The 12,607-nt window shown below is 59.2% G+C and overlaps 2 protein-coding genes across 2 annotated transcripts; one reads left to right on the top strand and one right to left on the bottom strand.

Annotated features, from left to right (window-relative positions):
- Positions 1-628: 628 nt before the first annotated feature.
- On the bottom strand, positions 629-3,227 carry BORCS7 (BLOC-1 related complex subunit 7). The gene is made up of 5 exons (XM_030488536.1): positions 3,059-3,227; positions 2,605-2,667; positions 1,936-1,979; positions 1,503-1,523; positions 629-1,069 (listed from the first exon to the last, which is right to left on the bottom strand). Exons 1-5 carry the CDS (start codon positions 3,197-3,199, stop codon positions 1,018-1,020), a joined length of 321 nt encoding a protein of 106 aa, XP_030344396.1. The 5' UTR covers positions 3,200-3,227; the 3' UTR covers positions 629-1,017.
- A 705-nt stretch (positions 3,228-3,932) lies between these two features.
- LOC115608953 (steroid 17-alpha-hydroxylase/17,20 lyase) lies at positions 3,933-7,481 on the top strand. Its single transcript, XM_030488525.1, has 8 exons — positions 3,933-4,246; positions 4,737-4,875; positions 5,416-5,645; positions 5,876-5,962; positions 6,066-6,275; positions 6,516-6,685; positions 6,769-6,872; positions 7,097-7,481. The coding sequence occupies exons 1-8, from the start codon at positions 3,935-3,937 to the stop codon at positions 7,363-7,365; spliced, it is 1,521 nt and encodes a 506-aa protein (XP_030344385.1). The 5' UTR covers positions 3,933-3,934; the 3' UTR covers positions 7,366-7,481.
- The last annotated feature ends 5,126 nt before the right edge of the window (positions 7,482-12,607 follow it).

Below are 12,607 nucleotides of genomic sequence, written 5' to 3'. Positions count from 1 at the left end.
AGCTCCAACATGAACGTGTCATGCCAATGCCTGCTCTCAGCCTGCCTTCCACTATCAGCTGATGAAAAGCACACTCGGGCAAACAAGTGCTTCCCGTGCGCTCCAAGTGCTCCAGATAACTGACTTACCAAAAACAAGACACAGTATTTATAGCCTGGGCCTGATGTTGCTCCCCGGGATGTTAACGGGAGCCTGGTAGCTACTCCTCCAACACAAAGCAGTGCAGAACTGAGCACACCAGCCCCTGATGCTCTCTTGCCTGCTTCCCGGCCAGGCCTTTGGATACCTTCCCAAGCACATACATACACCACAGCCAAGGCTGCTTCATCAAGAGCTGGAGCCACAGCCCAGGAAAAGGAATGCAGCTGAAGGCCGAAAGCAGTGCAGATGGGTTGGCAAAGGGATGATGTTCTGAACTCTGACAGGGTGGAAAGTAAGATAACCTCCGAGCAGGATGCTGGCCAAACCATATCCAGCTGACCAGTGACAGAGGTGTGTGCCCACATTCCCACCTTCAGAAATGCTGGACTGGGGCTGGCACCCCAGTCAGCACTGAAGCACCTCTCCCACCCACTTACAGCTCCCACTGATTAACATGCCCTAAATAAAACGCACTCTGTGCCACCTCTGTGTCTAAATCCAGATCAGTGCCAAACTGCTGGCACCTGTATTTAAAATCCACAGCTCAATTTTATGCATTTCTTGCCAGGGGTGCTGGTGTGGACTGAGCACCTCATGCTACATGGGAAGTAAGCGGACACAGAATTGCTGGGGGGAGCAAAGTTTCACACAAGTTTGTTTCAGTTAGCAGTGGTGAGCAGGAGAGTGTCCTGGAGCAGAGACATTGATGGAGGCACATGAGAGGGCCCCACGTGCCCAGAAACACAGATTCTGCACATCTCCCAGCTGACATCCAGCGCCATCCAGACACAGATCCAAATCCCCAGGTCTGGAAGAGAAAGGACGCTTTGCTGCCCTCAGTGCCAGTCGAGATGTCCTCGTGCCTCCGGCTACACTTCATTTCAGCAAGTGGCTCAGCTGGTCCTGTAGGTTTGACGACTGCTCAACGCTGGGGACAAAGCAAGAAGAGGTTCACAGTGAGATCTGCTCCCAGGCTGCACTGACCAGAACAGCTCTAGTGCTGACACTACAGCAAAGAGAACCCTGGGGTTCCCCAACCCACCTCTGTGTCCCCACAAGGCAAACCTCATTTTGTGCACCCATAAGCAGATAGCTCTGCTCTACACCACCCTCCTCTCCTATCACAACCAACCTCATAGGCTCTACCATGTTAAAGAAACAAATGGAAGTTTTGGTATAAATCATCCCTTCACTCAAATTCCCATCTTCACAATACTGAAACACTACCCCACTGGGCCAGGATCTGCTTCAAAGGCAGCTGCAAAACCTTTTTGCTGTTTTCCCCCACCCTAGTCCATCCCTTTTTCCCTTTCCATCAACCCCCACATGCATCCCCCAGGTCCTGCTGGCTGAGCACTCACTTCTTCTGAATTGCTTCTTGCCTAGGTGAGAAAAGGAGACAAAATAAAGAATTAGAAAAACAAAATCTCAGCAGCAGGTTCATGATATGTTGAAGAAAAGGTACTTGATCATGGGTTTAGGAGGCCAACACCCCGGTGTGTTCCTGACTAAGTCCTGAGAGGACAGCAGTGGCCCTGGCTGCTCCTCCTTAGCCTGAAATGTGTCACATGATCTCATGCCTGTGCATTGCAAACAGGAGGCAAAAATCCCAGCTCCCACCCTAAAACAGCCTGAGCTGTACCAGTGGAGCTGGAGAGTGCTGGAAGATCCCAGCTCCAGAGTCTGCTCAGCTTTGAGGGGCCAGGCAAGAGGGGTTGGTCTGAGCAGGCTTCATGCAAAGTCTTTAAGTAAAATGGAAAGCTCCCCAGAGAGAATGTGGTGTCCTCTACTTACTGGTATTGTAGATGAGTCGTTATTATGGCCATTTTCCTTAAACTCTGTGGAGACAAGACAAAGAATAAACATTGGATGGGAGCAGTTCAGCAGAATCACAGGGCAAGCTGTCCCTATGCCCTGGGGAGCTCCTCCAGCACGGCCACCACTGTGCCACTGCACTGCCTCTGAAACACCCTCACCAGTATCTGTCAGCAGTGGCACACTCATTCTTTCCCAATGAGACAGGCACAGACACTAAGTGCTTTGTTTCAACGTATGGTCCCTCAAGCTTTCCAGTAGAGATAGCACAGCTTAAGGGCTGGCTTGGGCTGCAGGACGCTGGAAGACCAGCAGCACATGTGGGTTTGAAGCAGCACTAAATTATTCTGGCCACCAGCCCTGCTGCCTGAACTCACGAGAGGTAGTAGATGCCCCATCCCTGGAACCATTCAAGACCAGGTTGGATGGGGCTCTGAGCAACCCAATCTAGTTGAATATGTCCCTGCCCATAGCAGGGGGTTGGACTAGAAGACTTTTAAAAGTTCCTTTCAATCCAACCCATTCTATGATTTCAGGGCAGAAAAAGACCCTGTTACTGGACATAACATGTCTGCATATCTGTTCTTATAACCCTCCTCTCCTCCTGTCCATTAGAAACACTTGTTCTAGCAGTAAAACACAGCTTACATCTTCCGAGTGCAGGATGGCATCTTCTTGCGTCACCATGTTTTTAGCAGCTTGACCCAGGAGCTAAGACACAAACACACCAGACTGAGAGGCAGCAGCAGCTCTGCACCCCGAGACCCGTGTGCCAGGCTGACAGCCCGGGGGGCCGAGCAACACGGTGTGGGCTTGGGGGTGCCCCCCCTTCAGAGTACACGGCCTTAAGGAGAGCCCGAGGCACCGCTCCAGCCCGTCACTGCGGAGATGCCATGGGGCGAAGGCAGCCTCCCGCCTCCCCCCAGCGCTGTCAGGGGCACCCAAGCGGCCATACCCGCTGCCGGGGTCCCCCTGTCACCGGGATGCCCCCTCCGGGACTACAGCTCCCAGCGTGCCCCGCGCGGGCTCTCCGGGCCGCACTCCCCGGCCGCGCTGCATGCCGGGCCCTGTAGTCGCCCGCCCGGCGGCGCCCCCCGCTCACCTCGGCGCTGCGGGAGCCCTTCAGCACCTGCTTGGTGAGGGCGATCACGTCGGTGCCGCAGCTGGTCACCTTCTCGGTCAGCAGCCCCTTCACCGAGTGCCCGAACCGCGCCTGGGCGTCCGCCGCGCCCGCCGCCGCCATCTCAGCCTGCCCGCGCACCGCCCCGCACCGCTACGGCGAGTGCCGGGGGACTGAAGAGTCGGGAAGGCGCAGGGCCCGCGGCAGGTGGGGCGGAGGGACCGCCTCTGCCCGGAGCCGGGCCCCTCGGGGCTCTTGTGACCCCATGGCCCTCCCCAGGACACCTCAGACCCGGACATCACCTCGGGCACGGGCACCCCGAGGCTGCCCAGCACTGACCAGTGCTTCTTAGCACTGACCAGGGCTGACCGGTGCTGATCAGGGCTTCTTAGCACTGACCAGGGTTTGCCCAGTGCTGACCAGTGCTGCCCATTGCTGCCCAGGGCTTCTCAGCACTGCCCGTTGCTGCCCACTGCTGACCACACTCCCCAGTGTCCCCCGCTCTGTGCTGCTCACCCCCTCCCAGGCACGTCGAGGGGCTCCCAGGCTGGGACAGCCCCCAGTACCCCACCAGTCCCCAGCCGTGCTCATGGCACTGAGAACAGACCCATCCCTGGCTGTACCCTGGCCCACAGCCCGCTGGATGCAGCTCCCCATGGCCACCCGGTGCGACCATGGCCCCGCTGCCCTCGCCCCCCGTCAGGTGCCCAGCTGCAGAGCTGGCTCCAGGCCCAGCGCCCGTTCCCCCCTTCCCGTCCCCCTGATAAGGAGCCGAGCCCGCCTTGGGGTCAAGGCGACGACCCCGCAGCCCGTATAAAGGCTCCCCAGCGCCGCTGCAGCCCCACAGCCGGCCCCACCATGCCGCTGCTGGGCGCCCTGCTGCTGGCCCTGGCTCTGGCCCTGCTCTGCTCCTGGGGGCTGGCACACCGGAGGGACACCTCGGGGCCGGGGCGGCCGCGGAGCCTGCCGGCGCTGCCGCTGGTGGGCAGCCTGCTCCAGCTGGCCGGGCACCCCCAGCTCCACCTGCGGCTCTGGCGCCTGCAGGGCCGCTACGGCAGCCTCTACGCCCTCTGGATGGGCTCCCACTACGTGGTGGTGGTGAACAGCTACCGGCACGCCAGGGAGGTGCTGCTGAAGAAGGGGAAGGCTTTCGCTGGACGGCCCCGCACCGTGAGTCGGCAGCAGGGTTTGGGGGATCCCCTCCTATTGCGGCGTGGAGGGAGGTGGGGGATGCTCCCATGAAAGGGGCTGGCACCCGGCAGGGTCCTTCTCTCCCCCATCCTGCCTGCAGCAATGGCAGGGGCAGCCCCTCTCTGCCCTGCTCCCCAGCGCGAATCCTGCGCATCCTCCATCCCAAGGGGGCCCGTTCTTCCCCGGGGCTGGCTGCATTTTGGGGCATGGGGTCATGGATTCAGGTACCTGCACCCTCCAAGTTTCCTGGGCACCCCAACCCTGGTATCTGTCCCCAAACCTCTCCATCAATCTTTGGGAGGGGCGGGTAGGGAAGGGAGTAAAGCTCATGGCCCTGGCTTTGCCCACTAGCACTAGCCACCTGCTGGAACATTCCTAGATGAGATGAAATGATCATCCAACACCCCCAGCATCACCCCTTTCGGGGCTGCCTTACAGCAGGGTGACCCTGGGGCTGTGTCCCCCACAGGTGACCACGGACCTGCTGTCCCGGGGGGGCAAGGACATCGCCTTTGCCAGCTATGGGCCCCTGTGGAAGTTCCAGCGCAAGCTGGTGCACGCTGCTCTCTCCATGTTCGGGGAGGGCTCGCTCACCCTCGAGAGGATCAGTAAGTGCCCCGCAACAACCCCCAGACCCTCTCCCAGCTCTGCCTCCTCCCGCACTTGATCTGAGCTGGGCTTTTCCTTTCCCTGTGCCCTGATCCCCTGGGAACCAAGGGGAGACTCACTGGCTCAGCCCAAACCCCCCAGCACGCACTTACTCTGCGTGGCAGGAGCTCGGTCCCTCTCCTTCCATCCCCAGTACTTCACCAACACCTCTCCCCATACGTTTCCCCCCTGAGCTTTGCCTCCTCTCACTCACAGCTGGGGAAAGTGAGGCATGGAGCCAGCCCCCAGCCCACCAGGCTCTCCACTCCACCCGGGAGGTGCATTAAGCTGCACACAGAGACTTCTCCGTGTGTTTCCATCCCCTCTGCTCCTCCCCAGCACCCAGTATCACCCCTTCTGGCCATCCCAGCCCCTGGAAGCTCAGCCCTGCAGGCTGCACACCCTGAATGAGTGGGGGACCCCTCCTTTCATCCCCAGCTGCCCCCTGCATGCCCTCATCTTCACCATCACCCCTTTACCTGCCTCTCCCCTCCACCCAGTCTGTCGGGAGGCTGCATCCCTGTGTGAGACGCTCAGCGCTGCACAGGATATGGCCCTGGACATGGGCCCTGAGCTCACACGGGCTGTCACCAACGTGGTCTGCTCCCTCTGCTTCAACTCCTCATACCGGCGCGGGGACCCCGAGTTCGAGGCCATGCTGGAGTACAGCCAGGGTATCGTGGACACTGTGGCCAAGGAGAGTTTGGTGGACATCTTCCCCTGGCTCCAGGTAAGCAAGGACACAAGGACTGCCAGTTCATCTCACCTTGGATCAGAGGGAGGAGTTGGGAGGTGTTGTGCAGGAGGGGGCTACCTGAGCCCCCTGGGGTTTAGGAGGGTCCCTGCCCTGGTGTCCCACAAAAGCCAGTGCCCTGGTGGGCACAGAGTGACTGCCTGGGGGCCTGCAGAGGCTGGGTTGAACCGGAACCCCTCATTATAATGGGGCTTTTCTCCCCCCAGATCTTCCCCAACAAGGACCTGGCCCTGCTGAAGAGATGCCTCAAGGTGCGGGACCAGCTGCTCCAGCAGAAGTTCACCGAACACAAGGTGCCAACGGGGCCAGGACAGGGCGATGCTCAGGAGCTGGGGGGTGCTGGAGCTGGAGGGGCCTGTGCCCAGGACAGCCCAGCTCACACGTGTGCCCTGGCAGGAAGCCTTCTGCGGGGACGCCGTGAAGGACCTCATGGATGCGCTCCTGCAAGTGAGGCTCAGTGCTGAGAGCAGCAGCACCCTGGCACCAGGGCTGGAGCTGACTGATGACCACCTCCTCATGACAGTGGGGGACATCTTTGGGGCTGGCGTGGAGACCACCACGACGGTGCTCAAATGGGCTGTGCTCTACCTGCTCCACTACCCTGAGGTGGGTCTGCATCCTATGTCAGGGCCATATTGTGGTGGGGCTTTGGGGAAGGCAGGTGCCAAGAGAAATGTCAAGGCTTTGCCAATAAGCAGAATCAGGCTGTGGGCATTTTACTTCTGCCCTGCACAACCTGCCAGAGCATGCTGGTGAGGCTGAGTGTACCCCACTGCCTTGGGGAGCCCCCACACACAGGGCACCCCCATCCTTGGGGTCCCATCCCAGCCCTTCCTCCCATCCCAGGTCCAGAGGAAGATCCAGGAGGAGATGGACCAGAAGATTGGGCTGGTGCGTCACCCCCTCCTCAGCGACCGCCCGCTGCTGCCCTACCTGGAGGCCACCATCAGCGAAGTGCTGCGCATCCGGCCCGTGTCCCCCCTGCTCATCCCGCACGTGTCCCTTGCCGACACCAGGTGAGACCCCCATGGGGCACAGCCAGGATGCGGGCAGAGACTTTTGCAGGGAGCAACCATCTCCCTCTGCGTTTGCCTTGCAGCATCGGGGAATACTCCATCCCCAAGGGTGCCAGGGTCGTCATCAACCTCTGGTCCGTGCACCATGACGAGAAGGAGTGGGACAAGCCTGAGGAGTTTAACCCTGGTGGGTTCAGTGTTCTCGGGGTGCAGGGGATGGCAGGGTGGGCACAGCAGGAGAGGCTGAGCCTGGGGGTGGCTTGGTGGTGGGATATTGGATGCTGATCCCCCCTGGCTGGGGCACTCGCAGTGTCTCTGCTGTTGCAGCATAGGGGAGGGACACGTGATGAACTGGGGCAGGTCTCAGGGACCGATCCCTGCTAATGCCAATGGTGCCCCTTCCCCTCACAGGCCGCTTCCTGGATGAGCAGGGCCAGCACATCCACTCGCCCTCACCCAGCTACCTGCCCTTCGGGGCCGGGATCCGCGTCTGCCTGGGCAAAGTCCTGGCCAAGATGGAGCTGTTCCTCTTCCTGGCCTGGGTGCTGCAGCGCTTTACGCTCGAGTGTCCCCAGGACCAGCCCCTGCCCTCGCTGGAGGGCAAGTTCGGTGTCGTGCTGCAGGTGCAGAAGTTTCGGGTGAAGGCCAGGCTGCGGGACGCATGGCGAGTGGCCTCGTGATGGGAACCAGCCCTGGATCCCGACAGTGGTGGGGTGCGATTGGATGGGACAGGATAGGACATGCCCTGCCTGCCCCACGGGTGCAGGGTTGCGCAAATAAAGCTGTTCCCAAGGCAGCATGGCTCCGGCTGGTTTTTGGGCAGGCCATGGAGGACAGGGGGAGGCAGGAGGGTGCGTGAGATGTATGGTGGCCCCACAGCTTGGTGTGAGCATAGAGTGAGCTGGGAGTCCGTGACCCCTCTGTGGGGCTGCGAACACCAACCTTTCACCCTCCCAGGGATGTGAGGTGGGGGCCACATTGTCCAGAGACAATGATGAGCCATGGGGACCAGTCCCCCAGCACAGCTCGGGGAGAGAAGGGCCCATCCCAGTCAGGTAAGGGGTGATGTGAGCAGTGGGCTGTTGGGGGTTAGGAATGCCCAGGCTGTGCCCTGTGGCTGTGACCCTGGCTGGCCCCTGCCTCAGTTTCTCCACTGGGAGCAGGGAGAATGAACACAACGTGGGCTGGGAGCTGAGCCTGCTATGGGGCAGGAAGAACTCCCCAGTCCCATCCCAGGACAGCGTGCCCTGCCACTGGGACCACCTGGCTTCCTCTCCCTTTGTACGCAAGTGCACACACTACTGCCAGCACATGTAAGCACAGGGGTTCCTGCACACATATGTACCTACAAGCATGTGTATGCACACAAAAGCACAGGGATGCATTTATGCCTGTGGACACTTGGATGCACATGTGTGCTTGGATGCATATAAGTGGCTTTCATTGCTCAGGGACACGAGGAGCACCCAGAAGCACCCAAACGCCATGTGCTGAGCTCAGTTGTGGCCTCCCAGGCACAGTACACGGGCACCACAGCGCCAGGGGCTGCTGACGTTCATCGTGCAGCAATGTGGCATCTCCCACCTGCAGGGTTGTGATGTTCACTGTGACTGGGCTATGGCCGTCGCTTGGAGCAGCACAACCTTCCCGTAACGCGAGGGGCCGTGTTTGCTCTCACAGAACACCACCGTGCTGTGGAGGGCAGCACACAATTAGGTTTCTGGTTCTCTACTACTTGACCTCTTAATATTTAACTCAATGGCAACACAGCTATGGCTCAAGGCATCTGGAGGGAAAGTGGTCAGGAAAGACCCACACAGCCCCACTTTTCTCCCCTTTTCTATTTCCCTTCTCTTGCTAGCAGGCAGGAAATATGACATAAACCCTCCCCACCATTAAACTTTCTAATCTGTGTGTCAAAACTGTACATTTTCTTTTGAACCATCAGCACTTGGCTTTCACCAGCCCCTTCACCTCTGGCATCTGATGCCAAATGGGTCCTGTCAGCCCACAGATGGCAGAGGTAGGGCTGAGCCCTACAGTCCTTCCTGCTCTCGTGCCCCTTTCCATCACACCAGGGATGCCATTGGGTTTCCGATCCTTCCACCTCTGCCCGGCCCAGGCTGACGCTGGGTGGGTGAAGGGGGGCTGAGCTCAGAGAGGGTTTGGGGAAAACTTGTCTCAACACGATGCTCTGGGCTTCCCTGGGGACTGGCAACTCTGTGCCAGCTTGGTCCTTCCCCTGCCCCACATCCAGTCCTCGGGAGCATGTGCCGGCAGCGAGGCTCTGCTCCAGGCTCCTGCAATCACCAGCATTCTGATGCCTTCAGGAGAATTAGCCCAGGACCTCCAGCACCTCTGTGCCCACTTGCCAGGGTGCTGTTTGCTCATGGTATGGGAAGGGATTCTCTCCTTGCCAGAGCCATTTCAGGGCTGGCCTCTTGCACGTGTTACCATTGCCACAGCGCTTGCTGCAAGGTGCGTGCGCTCACTTCAAGCGCTCAAGGCCATGAGGCAGAAACAGGGACTTTGGGATGCGGAATGTTTCTAGGTGGGAGAACAAAGCCTCCAGCCACAGATGCTCACGCTCCAGCTGGGGTTCCCTGGGTTGGGCTGGCACGTGCTGCCCTGGACACCAGCCACGTGCTGCCAACCCCATCACCCCGAGCCCGGCCCTACCGCGGGGTGTCTAACCTCAGCCGCAGCCCATCTCCTCCCAGGCGGGAGCAGCCACCGCCGCAGGGCTCCAGCGCCCAGCACCAGCTGCCGGCCCCTTGCGAGCGCGTAAACAGCCGCGGGCACGGCTGCTCCCGTGCTGGGAATGGGCAGGGACGCTGCTGAATCATACACAGAGGATTTATGCCCTGACAGCTGCTCCGGGGCTGTGCTGCTGCACCCAAAACCCCCTGACCTCACCACACAGCTTCACCCGGGCTGCGTCAGATCCAGCCCACATTGGCCCTCTCTACCCTCCTTCCCCCTGAACCCCTGTGGAAGTCGGAGTCCCTGGGACCACCCTGGACAAGTCCTTCGGCTTCATTCAGACCTGGCACTGGGCAGCTCAGCGACTCAAACACAGGGGGATGAGGCAGCCATGCCCATGGGAGAGCTGGCAGGGAACCTCAGCAGCTGCCACCAGGTTTTGGCTGGCTGAGCACAGGCAGCCGCTGAGAACACCAAGGCTTTTGCCATAGAAATAATCCTGCTGCTGTAACAGCTTGAGCCATGTTGGGTCCCTGCCCTTCCTCTGGGGTCACTTGGGGTCTTTGCACATGGGGAATCAGAGCAGGAGAGAGCAGAGCCGAAGGGCTGGGAGGGCAGGAACCAACATCTCCCTGCAGCAGAGGGGGGCTTCAAAGAGTGGAATCAGTGGAAAGGATGAAGCCTTTTCATCATGGCTGTTCCCACACTGTACCCCACGGAGCAGAGGTGCAGCTCACCAAGGCAGGACCCGACGGGATGGGTCAGAGCAAGCCCGAGCTTTTCCATCACACAAACTCATTTTGGGGGGGGAGGGGGCACAGCCCTCTGCTCACACAGCTCAGGAGCCCTCCAAGTTTGAGGGGCTCCACTTTACCCCCCAGGCTGTGTGCTGGAGAGCTGCAGCCAGCACCAGAGGTGCAGGCGATGCTGGCAGCAGTACCTGCGGGCTGGCATGGGGCAGGGCGCCAGGCGAGCTGAGTAAGCGCAAAGCTCAGGACACAGCTGTTCACCAGCCGAAAACACATCCAGAACCACCCCAGCAGCCTGTGACCCCCCGGCACAGAGACTGCAGTGCTTGCACCACCAGCGAGACGCCCCGGGGCGGGCACCGGGCCCATCTGATAACAGCAGAGCTGTGCTGCAAGGGAGGGGGAACCAGCTCTGACGAAGACAGGCAAAGAACAGCAACTCATGCCAGCCTTCCCAGGCGGCTCGCTGTGGTATGCTGCAGGGCTTGCTTCCCACAGGGGCTGCTGCTCTGACCCTGCTCCTGGCCTGGTCCAGGCTTTTCCGATATAAACAAGAGATCCAAAACCAAGGGGGTGACACCGCTGTGGGCAGGTGAGCGAGGGTCGGGAGGCAGCCGGCTGTGAGGAGTGTATTCACTGGAACAGGACCGTGCTGCGGCTCCCTGCCAAGCTCTGCCGGGAGCAGGTCACTGCGGGTCGAGCCCGGCCAGGGCATGCGGAGAAGAGGATATGTGTCTGTGGGAGCCCGGGCTGCAGGGGCAGGAAGCGAGACAGTCCTGGCTGCCGCCGCTGACGCATGTCCCCGAGCGCAACAGGCGCCCCAAAGCTCCCGTTGCCTCATGCTTTGAGCAGAGCCTCCCGATTGTGCTGCTGTCCCAGGGCCTTGCTCAGGTTTCCTGCCCCAGGAAGTTTTCAATGACTACGTGTAACACAGAAGCTTAACTACGCCTCAGCTTTCCTTCGCCTCGAGTTAGGCAGGTAGGAGAGCCGAGAGCAGGCTGCCAGCAAGCACCAAGTCACACCATTCCTTCCTCCTCCATCTTCAGCCAACACCCAACCACTGGGTTGTACAAACATGCGACAATACACTGCAGGAAAACTGCAGGGGTGTTCCCAGAGGGATCAGTTTGCATTGTTGGAGCTGAAGCATCCCTGGGGAACACCGAGGTGATGCTGCAGCATCCACCAGTCCCAGGAAGCCCAGTTGCGCCTGGGGGACCCTCTCGCTGTGCCACCACATGGAGCTCTGTAGCTCCTGTCCCCAGGCGACATCACCCCATGCCTGCAGGGACACCCGCTGGGTCCTTGCCCTCAGAGCTGATTTCAGTGGCCAAAAACATGCCGTGTAAGCAGCACGGCACTGCCAAAGGCTCTAGCAAAAATAGACTTCAAGTATTATTGGCACCAACACTTGAAGCATGTTGTAAAGAAAAACATGAAGCCGTGGATTGACACTAATTTGCCCTCAATTGTGCTGCACTGTTTGCAACTCGGTTTTGAAATGGCATATTTATGACTGCCATAAAACACTCGCCCCTTAGAGCTGGAAATGGGTGGGTTTTGGGGCTCCTGTGTTGAGAGATGCACACCTGCCTGTGTCCTCACAGCTCCAGCACTTTGCACCCAGAGTGTGCATTCAGAGAAGAGCTCTGTTTGGGTCATGTTGGCTTTCTACCAAGGGACACACATGAGGACCAAGCACCTTTCTAAAGCTCCAAAGCCGGAGCTTCGGGGGTCCTGTGCCTGCCTGGTTTTAGCCCTGAAGAGACACCAGTTTCTGAGGAGCTGTCCTGTCCAGTGTCCTGCTGGACCACTCCTGCTCCCCACGCCGGCTGCCCCTGGTCCAGGACTTAAAGCCTGAAGCACCGAGAGCCACGCTGACAGTCCTGCTCCTCCTCAGGCACATGTGAGCTTAAAAGACATTGTTTGTGCCTTGTTTGTTTCTTTATGGTCTTTAAAAGCCTGAAAAACCTCCAGGAATAATAAAATAAGCTCACCCCTGCTTCTTCCTGACTTTTTAAGATTAGAAATATCGGCTTGGCTTAGAGGTAAGCAACAGCACCTCCAGAGAAGAAGTGGGGGGTTCCCCCACCCTCAGTGGGGTGGCAGGAAAGCAAACACGGAGATTTCTGTCTTATGCCAACAGAAATGTTGGCAGAGGGTCTCCCACTGGCGTGGGGCCATCTCCAGGACTTACAGCAGTTAAACCGCCCTCCCTAAGGACTGATGTGCTTTGTTTTAGCTTTCTCTGTGTTGTGAGGAGGAAAGCCCGGTGCCAATATGTACAGAATTCCTAAGGGTGGCACTGGGGATCTTTAATTCTCTTCTCAAAAGATACACGTGGCCGGTGAACACAGCTGGAAGCGACCAGTCCCTGGGTGGTCACAGTGCACGGGGAGCCAGCACGGCTCTGTTACCTCTCACGCTCCAGGCATCCAGGAACAAGGTCTCCTGAATCCACATTGAAGTC

Source organism: Strigops habroptila, chromosome 5 (assembly GCF_004027225.2).
Source record: "Strigops habroptila isolate Jane chromosome 5, bStrHab1.2.pri, whole genome shotgun sequence".
Taxonomy (NCBI): Eukaryota; Metazoa; Chordata; class Aves; order Psittaciformes; family Psittacidae; genus Strigops; species Strigops habroptila.
This window is presented reverse-complemented; position numbering and strand designations above follow the sequence as displayed.